General features: G+C 48.5%; 1 protein-coding gene across 1 annotated transcript in view; it reads left to right on the plus strand.

The window, feature by feature from the left end:
- The first annotated feature begins 1,114 nt into the window (after positions 1 to 1,114).
- Positions 1,115 to 13,481, plus strand: part of NHERF1 (NHERF family PDZ scaffold protein 1) — a 37,790-nt gene continuing 25,423 nt past the window's right edge. Inside the window, exon 1 of the mRNA XM_054047341.1 lies at positions 1,115 to 1,824. Coding sequence (XP_053903316.1) covers positions 1,351 to 1,824 — 474 coding nt within the window. The 5' untranslated portion in view covers positions 1,115 to 1,350. The remainder of the gene's footprint in view (positions 1,825 to 13,481) is intronic.

A 13,481-nucleotide genomic window follows, 5' to 3' on the forward strand; every position in this document is an offset into this window, starting at 1 on the left:
GAGGACAGGAATAGCAAGAGTGTTATAGCATAGGTTTGGGGTGCAAAGGATGAGCTGTGTGTGTCCCTTAGCTGGATGAGGAGGTGTGTTGGGGGTCAGCACTGGGCCAAATCAGGACTGCTTCCTGGGTCAGTCATTTTGTTCATGAAAATGTTCACAGATCCCGCAAATGTCATGAATTTAAGCATGGCTGATGCTTTCTCCAGGAATTCATGCCTGATACCTGTTACTCATTGTTCTCCTATTCAAAAAACGCAGTTATCCAATCAGAGAGCAGAAACAATGCCATGTGACTGAAACAGCCTACACCTCAGATAGTCATTAGTCAAAGACAGAATTAAAGCAGCTAGTTCAGGAGCAGCCCCTGGGGGTGAAAGTTGCTCAGAGAAACCATTCTGTGAACTGGAGTAACGAATAGGTTAGTAGGAACCAGAAGCTGTTCAAGGGCATTCTGAAACCGAAATGGGGGCTACACTTTTATTAACAAGGAGTAATTCAACCAGTTCCTAATGTGAAGTCCACAACTCCCAAGCAACTAGGCCACCACCACAGTCGGATCCAGAACCACTTGTACTGAACAGATTCCGATGCTGGCAGAAGCTGTTTGGAGAAAGTCAATTGTGAGCGGTCAGTGAGCAGCTTAGGGTGTGTCATTGAAAAAGGCGGATGAGTCAGTCGAGTCTCTCTTAGCAGCACTTCCATTCTGCCTCCTGGGGCAGACCCTGCTCATGGTGAAGCTGCAGGGAGGGTTACTCAAGTTGCCCCGCGCCTGCTCCTCTTAGACTCCCTGTCTCTGACGGAAGGAAGTTCCCCGACCTGCAGAATCTTCACTCTTGCTACTTTGTGACACTTCTGCTTCCGGAGAACTTTCCTGGCAGGCGGGAGGCTCAGCAGCCAGCCAAGACGTTGAAGGTGGAGCGAGGCTATTTCCTCCTATTTGCATAATCCCGCCTTCTCGAGGCTTGGATTCACTCCCGGGCTTCATGGGTAGCGTCATCTCTCCTCAGCTCCTCCCCCGCCTAACTCCGATTGGCCCGGCGTCGCCCCGCAGCCCCCTCGGACCCGCCCCCTGCTATAAAGGGCGGTGACAGGCTCTGGAACGCGCGGACAGAGAGCAAGGCGGGGATTGGTGCGGTTGGTTTGTTACGTACCGGGCAGCGGCGGTCTCCCTCCTGGTACACGGTCTCCCCGCGGGACCCCTCGTGCGAGACTCCGCCCCGGGGACACCTGCTGCGGAGAGCCGGCGCTGGAGCGATCCGCCCGGATCTTCGCGGGGGTGCAGCGGGTTCGAGCTCCTGGGATCGCTACCTCTCGGTGCCTCCCGATCTCTTTCCACCCTCCCCCGGGAACATGAGTGACGGGGCGGGGAGCGAGCGGCAGTTGCTGCCCCGGCTCTGCCGCCTGGAGAAGGGGCCGAACGGCTACGGCTTCCACCTGCACGGAGAGAAGGGCAAGGTGGGCCAGTTCATCCGGCTGGTGGAGCCTGACTCCCCGGCCGAGACGTCGGGGCTGCGGGCCGGGGACCGGCTGGTGGAGGTGAACGGCGAGAACGTGGAGAAGGAGAGTCACCAGCAGGTGGTGAGCCGCATCCGAGCCGCCCTGGGCGCCGTGCGCCTGCTGGTGGTGGACCCGGAGACAGACGAGCAGCTGCGGAAGTTGGGCGTCCAGTGCCGGGAGGAGATGATCCACGGGCTGCCCGCCGCGGGGCAGGAGAAGCCGGAGGAGAAAAGTAACGAGGAGCCGCAGGAGGCACCGAGGGAGGAAGCACCGAGGGAGCAGGCGGAGATGCCAGACGGGGAGGAGAAGAGCCACCCTGCGGAGCGGGTAAATCTAGGTCATTCCCGGGGAGGGGAGGGCGAGCCCTTGGGGCTAATGGCGAACTGCGGGCGGGGAGAGAGCAGCGAGTAAGCCGCAGGTATTGGGGAGAAAGGAGTCGGGGAGATCGCGCTGGGCCAGGCCTTAGGCAGAAGGGGGAAGAGCTCCGACAGGTTTGGGACTAAGGGGGCCAGTTACAGTGCGGGGGGGCGGGGCAGGGTCTGGGTGAGTGTAACTGACTTTGGTGGTCCTCCAAATACCCTATAGAGTTTCCATGCAGAGGATGGCTCAAAGCGCTGACACATTCAGGCTCTCTGCTGATTGTTCTTGTCGTTGGGGTTAACTCCATCCTCGCCTTTGATTATGAAATGTGAGGAAGTCCATTCGCCTCTGCTGTGTGCCAGCTGAATGTAGGGCTGGCACCTACCTGCCATGGCGGGAGAGTCTGGCTGCTTTTTGTTGGGGGAGAGAACTTAGAAGCGGGGGGACTCTGGGTGGCTTGGTGGTGCCATCTGTGCACGCTCCAGGGATTTCCATGTTAGATTCTAGCATCTCTATATCCCCATATCTGCCAGGTGCAGTCTCTGCTGTCCTGTGCTGGAAGGAGACCCAGGTACCATTCTGTACTGTAGTGCAAAGAGCAGTGTGTACCTTAAAGGGGCAAATGTCTTCTGTTTTTAAAAGTTCCCTGACCTGTCTTACTGGCGGTGAAAGACTTTTACAATTTCTATGGAGTTTGATTTTAATGCAGGATCCACTCTAGACTGTTGCATTTCTCTCAGCTTTGATAAACTGGTCAATTTTATTTTAGCTTATCCTTGCTAGTCAATGTCACTTTCTGGTTCTCTCTCTTGCACTAGCAAAATGAAGCAATAGTTGGATTGCAAATGCTGCAGGGAAATGACTGGGGTGTGCGGAGGTGAGATAATACTAACATTCATGTTGCCATGAAAATAAACTCGTTGGTTGGTTGGTTTGTTTAAAAAAAAAAAAACTCCCAAACTTTTATTTTAGCCCAAACTTTAACTCGAGTGCCCCTTTTAAAGAGACGCCATCAACTTGAAATCTAGCCTGTTAAATAATACTAATAATCTCAAGTACAACATCTGCCCATAAAGCTATCTTTGTGTAGTTTTTACAATCATGTTTTCCAATTTTTTGTTAAATGCACCTCCTCCTGTTGGGAAAGCAGAGGTAGACATGTAAATAAAGGGCAAATGAGGGAGAAAGAAGTGAGGGAGGCAGAGGAATCCAGGCCAGATACCTTCCTCTAGTTTCTTTAGGTTTAAACCCCTCCCTACATCCAAAAGTTTTAGGAATTCTCCTGTAGCCATATGAAAGAGTGACAGAAACAGAAGAAACTGATTTATATGAGGGAACCAGCGATACTGACTAATCAAAGTTGTTGATGGAAATATTCTGAAGCACCTACGAGCTCCAGTCAAGGACCAGGACCCCATTGTGTACAAATGCACAAAGTAAACAAACCGGAAAAATGTAGAAACTTTCTCTACCCACAATTAATACTCTTAAATGTGTTACTTATTTTACCTGTGATGGTTACTTTTCACAGCAGAGTGTCATTTGTTTGTCTCTTTTAAGCATTGCCTGCTCATTAGTAACCCCCAGGCCTTCATCTTACCATGTTGCTATAGTTGGGATGTTTGAAATAATGTTACTGCTCAAAAGAATCCACTTTCTTTTCAAGTGTTGCAGTGAGGATGGTATAGTTACTCTTAAAGGTACGGATGTGGGTCATGGTTGAACCACATGGGGGAGGGATATTGCCTTCTCAGTGCTTATGGGACTAAAGTTCCACTGTTTGCATGCATCAATATAAGATTGAATGCTTCTCCCTCTCATTCATATTGTGTAGCTCCTAGTTGGTGAGGAGGGAAGAGAGATGAGGGCCTCTGTCAGGATGAGATGGGTCTCAGAGTAAGTGTCTAGGGCCCTTTAACTTTGGGGCACGTGTGTAGCTGAAGCCTGAGGATCTAGTTCTTAAATCTCTGTGGACTTCATGCCTGCCTGCTGCACTCCTCAGAGAGAACCAGTGGCTGGTGGTTAGTTAGGAGGTGGTGGAAAAATGGTAGAACTGTGTTGTCCTCCCAGTTCTTCTCTGCTGTGATGCACGTTTTTAAAGAAACTAAACCAAACACCACAACTCCCAAAAAACCTCAACAATGGTCAGGCTGCTGGTGTGCTGTGACCACAGTTTTTCATACTGACCAGTATCTTCTCGTTGTTTCTTTATGCTGCTCCATCTGACTAAAGGCTTAGACTGTAAACTCTTTGGGGCAGGGGCTGTCTCTGTTTTTGCAGTGCCTGGAACGATGGGAGCCAGACCTCTAGGTGCTTCCATCATAGAAACAATAAAAACTGAATAAAAGGGGAGGGGAATTTTGATCCATGTTGACTGCAAGTCTTGAAATATGGAAACTTATCAATTCAGAAATGTCTGTCTTCTACAATATTTTAGTAGAAATACAGATGGAAACACAGTAGAGAGAAGATGTGGAGCGGAAGAGACTCTGGAACTGAAAATAATTGCCCATTACCTACTTGGAGTAGCTTCTAATGGATGCCCTGGCTTCATGACCTAATGAATATTTATTTACGTAATGGAAAATATGTACATTGTTGCAAATGTAACGCTGACAGACCCTGGTCGTCAGCAGGTGGGATGGAACTGGGGTCCTCTACAACATGAGCTAAAAGCCAACTGGCTGTTAGCTAATGCTGTAGAGAAGATGGTTTTGTTTCTCTTTCTCTTGCCCCCCCCCCCCCCCAGAAGAAGTGTGGGTTACACAAATACTGTATGTTTTCACCAGTCTGTGGTGGACCTCCTCAATAGATCCAATTAAATAATAAAGCTGGGTTATCTTCCCTGGGGATGGAGAAATAAACATCTAAGAAATAACTCTTGGAAGAAGCAGTGTCCCTCTTTCTGATCAGGATAAATTTACCTGGTATAAAATCCTATAGCTGACATGGCAGGTGCATTGCTCACTGGCATTCAAGGGTGTGAGGAGAGACATCTGGTTCATTGACACTTGGGAGATGGCTGGCTCCATCACTCTCACAGGCTGAAGAAGAGAGCTGAGAGGGATTAATTATCAAACACTTGAGGATATAAATAGGACAAAATGGCTCATCAAAGTGAAGGGTTGAACTATCACTATATAACCATATTGGTCAGATGTGGTCTCAAATAAACTCCACTCAACTTCTGTGAGTTGAAGGCTTTCAGCACCTGTAAAGGTCAGGCCTCTAACACTATTTTGAGAGCTCTAGAGCATTTAGAGGTTCAAAGTATGGTCTACAGGGGGGTCACCTGTCAGAGGTTTTCTTAATGCTAGAAGACAACCGGTGGGGGCCTAGAGAGAGGTTCTGGGAGCTTTAGACTTGGACTCTGTGGAGGGAGGTCCTAATTACGGGATAAAACAGCTGGTGTGAGAGGAGGAGCAGGGCGTTCTTAAGGAGATAATTGGAGACAGTGATAGGAGGGAGTGGATGGACTTTGGTGCCTTTGCTGAGCTAACATTCTTGCTGTTAACTGCTGAAGAATGATAGTTCTACTAATTGTTCCTCATATTGGACTTTAGCCTGGAGCCAGAACACATGTTCCCCTTTGGCCATTTGCCCCACTGTGTCAAATGTCCTTTGCACAAACGGATGGAAAATTTCAGGCCTTTTGGCCCAGACAGCTCTTGCTCAGACTTGCTGATAGCAAGGTTCTGTACTACTGGATATCCCACAAATGGGATTCTTACAGGGCTCAAGTGGCTTTTGCCAGGCCCTCTGAGGGGAGCGAGAATCACTTCCCCTCGGACTGGGCAGGGGGTAAAAGTTTTTGTTCATCTTACCTCATTAAAATGAGAGGAATCTTCTCTTGATGTCACTTATAAATGGAGATATCCCATCTCCTAGAACTGGGAGGGACCTTGAAAGGTCATCGAGTCCAGCCCCCTGCCTTCACTAGCAGGACCAAGTACTGATTTTTGCCCCAGTTCCCCAAGTGGCCCCCTCAAGGATTGAGCTCACAACCCTGGGTTTAGCAGGCCAATGCTCAAACCACTGAGCTATCCCTGCCTCCCTCCCTCTCCACTTGGGAGAGGAAGAAAGAAGAAACTGATGTAGTTTGCCTTTCTTTTCTGTAGGGGGCAGAAATCTGTCATTCCCTATCACTGATCTTTAATATGTTGCAACCATATCAGGTGAGTGTCCTGACAACAAGATGTTTACATCGTGGCAAGGTGCCCAGGGCCTTGGACAGCTCTGAGTCCTGTTTGCTTTGGGACAAACATATTGTACTCTCCTTAATGCAGGTGCAACTCAGGCTTTAGATCCAAGACAGTTAAAGCCATACGTCAGAATGAATTATGATGGGAGGAATGAAAAACTGCTTGCACTGCCAGATTCCATCAGCAGGTGTTTTGCCAAATTATGCCAACTGGAGTTAGTTAAAATAGGAACTTATCAGGGCGGAGCAGAGACTCTTTGATGTGGGGGTGTATTGTCCTTGTTTCTACCATACCCTTGAACATGTTGGGTGGAGGAGCAGGTACAAGGCCAGGTTCTGATAGTAATTACTCGACTGTAATGCCTCCATGTCCCATGTGCAGGGTAAGAAGGGCTCCGTTGCCCCTGTGCTTTAAACAAGGGTCCCTGTGGGGAGTACAGTAGTTGCCTCTCTAGCAATATTTAAATCCTCTTCTCTTTGATGCTTAAGGGCCATTCTCTGGCTGTCTCTGGTTTCATACAATCATTTACAGAAAGTCTCTTATTTCCCTATCTTTCTCAAAGTACCCTGTTGAAGAAAATCTGGGGGCATGGCTCTTCCGTCGAGTGAATCCCATTCAACTTGAGTGTGTGATTACTTTGTGTCTGTCCGTTCCAAAGGCAGCCAGCTCGGCCTGTGGTGGTGTCTGCTAATCCCTACCTCTGGTAGGGCCTAGTTTCCCCGCAGAGTGACCAAAGCTGGTAGGTCCCCCCGATGCTTGTTTCAGGATGGGGGCGTCCACTCGGCTCCTTATCCGTCACTTCACGCTAGCTGGGAAAGAGACAAATAATTGTGCACTGTGTGATCTCCCTGCCCGTGGCTCAGCATACCATGAAGGCCTGGGTATGGATGAATTATCCATAGCTCTTTGAGGCCCTTGGATGAAAACCTTGTGTAAGCATCAAGACGACGCTGAGCCACGAGATAGTTACTGTAACACCCAGCTGTGGTTCAGAAAGTTCAGGTCTCCATGGAAACAGCAGCATTGAGAGAAGAGGGGGTCCACAAGATACTTGATCTACATGGCACGAGGCAGATGGATGTTAGGGCACAGGGAATGTATGTGGGGGAGGTGGAATCCCTGATCAGTGACCATTTCCACAGCCAGTGTGGTGAGAACTATACAGCTCCTTTATCAGGCAGTAGCTCAGGGCATGGGGCTCGCAGTATCTCTTCCTCCTCTGCCCTGTCACTCGGAACTAGCTGTGTCTTGTGGAAATGAGACTGCTCCTGTCCCAGGGTGGCTGACAAAGGAGGCTCCGGCATGTGATGCAAGCCCGGAGCAGGGAGTTCACACTAGGGCAGTGTGACGGATTAGATCGCAGAAACCCCCTTGGGAACTGCCACCCGATGTGCAAAGACTACTCCTGCTCCTGTTTTCCCTGCCAGCTCAGGACTCCAGCACCTTGTCTTGCTGAGCCAGACACTTCCATCTGGCTCCAGACACAGCCCCAGGGTCTGAATCACTTGTCCCAGAGCTGCAAGTTTACCTGAAAACAGCTCTCAGAAGTGTGCTTGTCTTTAGTAATCAGATGGCCAACTCCCAATGGGCTCTAAACCCAGATAAATCCGTTTTACCCGGTATAAAGCTTATGCAGGGTAAACTCCTAGATTGTTCACCCTCTATAACACTGATAGAGAGATATGCACAGTTGTTTGCTCCCCCAGGTATTAATACATACTCTGAGTAAATTACTAAGTAAAAAGTGATTTTATTAAATACAGACAGTAGAATTTAAGTGGTTCCAAGTAGTAACAGACAGAACAAAGTAAGTCACCAAGCAAAATAAAATAAAATGCGCAAATCTATGTCTAATCAAACTAAATACAGATAATCTCACCCTCAGAGATGCTTCATAAGCTTTTTCTCAGACTGGACACCTTCCAGGCCTGGACACAATTCTTTCCCCTGGTACAGCTCTTGTTGCAGCTCAGGTGATAGCTAGGGGATTCTTCATGATGATCCCTCTCTCCCTTTGTTCTGTTCCAGCCCTTTATATATCTTTTGCATAAGGCGGGAACCCTTTGTCCCTCCGGGTTTCCACCCCCTCACTGGAAAAGCACCAGGTTAAAGATGGATTCCAGTTCAAGTGACTTGATCACATGTCACTGCAAGACTTCATTGCCCACTTGCCAGCACACACGTAGACAGGAAGACTAACAGGTAAACACAGCCATCTGCAGACAATGGTCCTTGTTAATGGGAGTCATTAAGATTCCAAACCATCATTAATGGCCCACACTTTACATAATTACAATAGGCCCTCAGAGTTATATTTTATACTTCTAGTTTTAGAAACAAGAGTGGTACATTTATACAAATAGGATGATCACACTCAGTAGATTATAAACTTTGTAATGATACCTTAAAAGGGACCTTTTGCATGAAGCATATCCCAGTTACGTTATATTCACTTATTATCATGGTTTTATAAAACCATATAGACTGCACAACGTCACAGGCAGTTTCTCTTCCTTCCCCAAAACAGGAAGTACATGCTTGCAAAATGGGACAGACGCCATGGCCCATCCAGCGTAGCGGAAGGTCAGTGTTTCTCAACAGGTAGCAGGAACTCCTAACCTACCTGGGCTGGGACTGATAACCTGGCTAGCCTCTGGGACCCTAGACACGTGACAGCAAAGTGAAGATCCGTTTGTGGATATTCCCCTTCAGGTTGCCGAAGGAGCTCTTTCTCCGAGAGCTGCATGAGAGGAAGTGAAGGATCAACACTGAGCTGGAGGCTGGCAGCGATTTTTTTTTTTCAGTGCTGGTGGGAGGAAGCTCCCTGCAGTGAGGCTTAGAGGCTCTCTGCTAAAATCTGGCCTGTAAGGTATTAGTCTTGCAACATTTGTTCAGTGCTAATTACTGACTGGCTGCAGGTGTGTCTGGGGAGTCTCCCCAGTGATCTCCTCCATTCAGAGGCCAGGAAGCTCATCTTCCGCTCTCTGCTTCAGCAGGAAAGATTAAACTGTGTCTAGGACCAGACTTTCAAGAGAGGCCAGCGTCCCCTATTGAGAACAATGAGAACTGCTGGGTGCTGAGTACTGTTGAAATTCTCTGCACTTCTGTCGGGTGCCTAAATGGAAGCTGAGATCTCTTGGAAATCTGTCCCCTGGCGTCCCCATGATGTGATACAAGTGGCGTTGGGTGGGACACAGAAAGGAGTTCTTCCTATAATTTCTGGGTAGCACTTGCCTGAATTGCTCATCTCCCTGTGGCTGTGGAGGGGGAAGCAATTCAAGGCTCAGCTCCTGGATCAAGAAGAATCCGCTAACTGTCCTAACTTCTCAGCTGCTTAGAGTCTCCTGTCAGCTAGTATTCTGGGGCACAAGGGGGTGGGGAGTTCTCTGGGTCCTGTCAGGGTTAATAATGAGTCTCCAGGTAGTGCTCACCAGATTTGCATGTGTCAGAGTCCTATTTGCTTTATTGGGCTGGACTTGACTTTATTTGCTTAATGAGCTCAAGGCTCGTTCTGGCAGGAGGGCAAGCTGTCATGCACTGACTGGTTGGTACTCGTCTCACTTTGTTCTAGGGAATGGGGGGAAAACCTGCTGCATTCAGCCAGCAGAGTCCAGAGATGGGGGGGGCTCTGCTTCTGAGAGCCCCTTCCACAAACACACTTGTGCTTTTGTCTGGCTCCCCTCCCCCTGCAATGCCATGACTCCTTGGAATGGAGTAAACATTCCTCCCTGTGTTAACTCGGAGCTGAGACAGACCGGGGCTGTTCGCAGTGCAAGGTCTAGGGAGCCCTAAGGTAGCAGGAGTGGAGCAGCGGGAGGGCTCTGTTACCTTGACTCTTGCAGCACATTTCTGATGGTTGTTCCTCCCCTCCAGCTGGATCTGAAAGCACTTTGAAAAACCTTTGCGTATTTATGGATTAAGCTTTGCATATTTATGAATAGGCATTTCTATGGTGCTCCTCACTGTATTATTTAGTCTCGGGGCAGGGCCAGGACCCCATTATGCGTTCTACAAACACGGAACAAAAAGATGATCCCTGCCTCAAGGAGCTTATACTTGTATTGTAAGACCAGCAACAACAGATGGTCTCTAGCAGGGGTTCCCAAACTTGTTTCACAGCTTGTTCAGGATAAGCCCCTGGCGGGCCGTGAGACGCTTTGTTTACCTGAGCGTCCGCAGGTACAGCTGCTCACAGCTCCCAGTGGCCGCAGTTCGCCATTCGCAGCCAATGGGTGCTCCGGGAACGGCGAATCGCGGCCACTGGGAGCTGTGAGCGGCTGTACCTGCGGACGCGCAGGTAAACAAAGTGTTTCGTGGCCCGCCAGGGGCTTACCCTGAACAAGCCGCAAACCAAGTTTGGGAACCCCTTGTCTGTAGCATCTGAATGTAAAAGTTTCTCCAGATGTTAAGGTGTAAACATCCAGGAGGGAGTGATATGAAGGGGGCATATTCAGGAGTAAGAGGATTCCATTTAGAAAAGGAACATTTAGGATGAATATGGGGGGAAATGAGGAGAGCTAGTGGATTATTCTACAAAGAAATAGTAGAAGCCACCATTGCTTGGGACACGCCCAATGTGACTGGACAAAGGCCTAGAAAATCGGCCTAGGGGAGGACTAGATGACTTGGTGGATAAAGCTTGCTGTATTTTGTTCAGCAAATAGTAGATCAACTCTTTTGACTGGCTGAAATTTTTTGGAATCTTTTAAATTTGGTTTGACCTGAACCAAACTTTTATTTCTTGGCACTGTCAACGAACTGAAAAAATCAAGTGTTCACCCAGTCCTCTTGATGGGCCTCTTTGCTGATCGCTGAAAGGCAGCCACTGTCTGACTGATACACAGGTGCTAAAGAAGAGTTTAGGGCAGGAAGTGAAGAACATAGGATCAGAATTACAGGGGGAAGAGAGACCCGAATTGGAGTTGGCCCCAGTGAGCTGGACATACATCTTTAGTCCTGAGAGAAGTGCTATGAGACTGCTAAGGACAAGTGATCAGGACCTTGCTCCTAGATCTGATCTTCTAAACGGATGAATATTGAACCTGAGGCAGAGTTCAGACCTCACAGCCTATGGGAACTCAAAAGAGAGTCCAGGCTGGTTAAGAGAACAAGCATAGCATTTTCAAAAAGGCTCCTCCATCACTTGAAGGCAAGTCCTATTTTCAAAAGTGACTTAGGAGCCTCCTTCTCACTGAAAGTCCATGAAACTTAGACTTGTAAGTCGCTGAGGTGCTTTTGAAAATTTTACCTCAAACCTCTGCTCAGATTTGTCCAAACTGGGACACTCTAAGGTGATATGCAAGATTCCGTGAAGAGCTGAACATGTTCTTGGCTTGTCCCCAGGCCTTATGTTGGGGAGGGGAGAAACTCCAGCTGTCACACTGGTGTGATCATAGCCCATGAGGGTTAGCTTATTCCAATATGTAACTTGGCACATAGGTGCAACGTTGCTTATAAACTTAGGTTCACACACTTTGTTAGTGCAACTGGGCCAGAAATGTCACCAATCCCCTTTTGGACTCTTTAAAAACTATATGAACTGGCTCTTTAAATAAACACAAATGGCCTTGAACTTGACCCTCCATTTCCTGCAGCTGTAACAACTTGATAAAAGTCTCCCCCATCAAAGTTCTCAAGGGCAGTGGAATGATTCATAATCAATATGATAAACACAATAAAAATACCAGGGTGGACTATAAACTGTAGAACTAGAAACTCTCAAGTCCTATTCCTGGTGCTTGGGGCCTGATCTCTTCCACACACACACACCCCAATCCCTGTTCTCCCCCTCCCCACCCCCAACTCTCTCTGAAGCCAAGGAAAGCTTCAGGCCCTCAGCACCTTTGAAACTCAAGCACTAGAGAAGACAGGCTGTGGAAGTTGTTCAGTGGTCCAGCGTCCCTGGCCTTGCAGAGCTGAGACTGCAGCCATTTACTAAGCAGGACCAGCACTTCTGCTTTCCCCACCGAGGTTCTCAAGGGGGCAGACGATTATTTGCATAATAACTGTTGTAACAGGAGCTGACTCAGCAAAGTGAACAATAAAACTGCCACGGGGAGAAGTGTGTGTGTGTGGGGGGGGGGGAGGGAGGGGGGCTGGTTCTCTTTGCAGAAGGACTAAACTGAGCTCAGATTGGGCCCTACTATTTATGCATAGGGTCAAGAGAGACTGTATCCTCTCAAGCTGCAGCAGAGGCTGGACCATAGGAGCAACTACTTGCATAACGACTTGAGGCACAACTGTAAGTAGTGGGCTGTGCTCGACTTTCTGCTCGTAGCATTTGCGCTTCCTGCCAAGTGCTGAAGCAACATGTGGGTGTCTGAAAACCACATGTTCCTTTCTGAGCCAGGTGGCAGCTGCTAATGCTGCATCCTGACCTGTTGCAGACTGTACTTGCCCCATCTTGACAGCGGACAGAGTGCAGGTTTTAACAGTAGTGAGGCTTTCAGCAACACCGCCAACTCAAGCAGCCATCCAGCTTCCTGGGACCTTCATCTCTCAAGCTAGTGTTAAACTGCAGCTCTCTCTGTACCACGTGCGATCACCTAGGTAATGGAATAATGAGTTTCTCATGAGGATATAATGCGAGGGATGGCTAGGAATGAGGGTGAATCGCTGCTGACTTCCCACCTGGCTTTTGAAACCTAGAAGCAGGGAGAAACGGTGAAGCTAAAATCTCTACCTAGAATGCTAAGAAACTCTCTCCTCAGTCACAGAGCAGACGTGTGGGAGCACAAAATGCATCTCAAGTCAGTCTGATTGTTCGGAACTGTGCAGTACAACTGCGCATTGCAAAGACGCCTTTCGCATCTCTGTGTTGTACAGAGCCAGGCTGCAAGTGGGTAATTCAAGCAGCCATCTGCACTCCACTGTTAATAAGGCCCTATGCAAAGTGGAGGCTGAACCTCATGAATTGCACCTGGGTTACAAAACTGCTGTCAAGCAAAGACTCAAGAACTGTGATGGGCCAGCTCTCCGGCAGAGCACCTGCTAGCACAGTTTCAGTGCAGGAAAGGCCTCTTCAAAATAATATCGGAAAGCATGCTGGGTACTACCCCAAGCCAATCTGTAGCTTGGGTGAGCTTGATACTTACCAGGTGGCTGCAAATTCTCTGGTCTTAAGTGTTTGGGAAATGGTTTAAATGTGGGCACAGGCATCCAGTGTCAATGTTAGAGAGAGGTACGTGCTTGCTGGAAATGAGTGGCCTCCTCTCAGGTGGCCTCAGGGCAGCTCTGCAAGTGGCCCCTTGCCTCAGTTTTCCCTCTTGGTTCCTCAATAAATTCCAAACAAGGCTTTTACAAATCTCAATAACCGCAGCCCTCCTGTAGGTCTAGTTTATTAACTTCAAGTTTAAGTTGAAATCCCAAAATCTTCCCTCCATCTTTAAGCTGGGCACAGCCTCAAACTCCCCTGATATCTCA

The sequence above is a fragment of the Malaclemys terrapin genome, chromosome 13 (genome assembly GCF_027887155.1).
Source record: "Malaclemys terrapin pileata isolate rMalTer1 chromosome 13, rMalTer1.hap1, whole genome shotgun sequence".
Taxonomy (NCBI): Eukaryota; Metazoa; Chordata; order Testudines; family Emydidae; genus Malaclemys; species Malaclemys terrapin.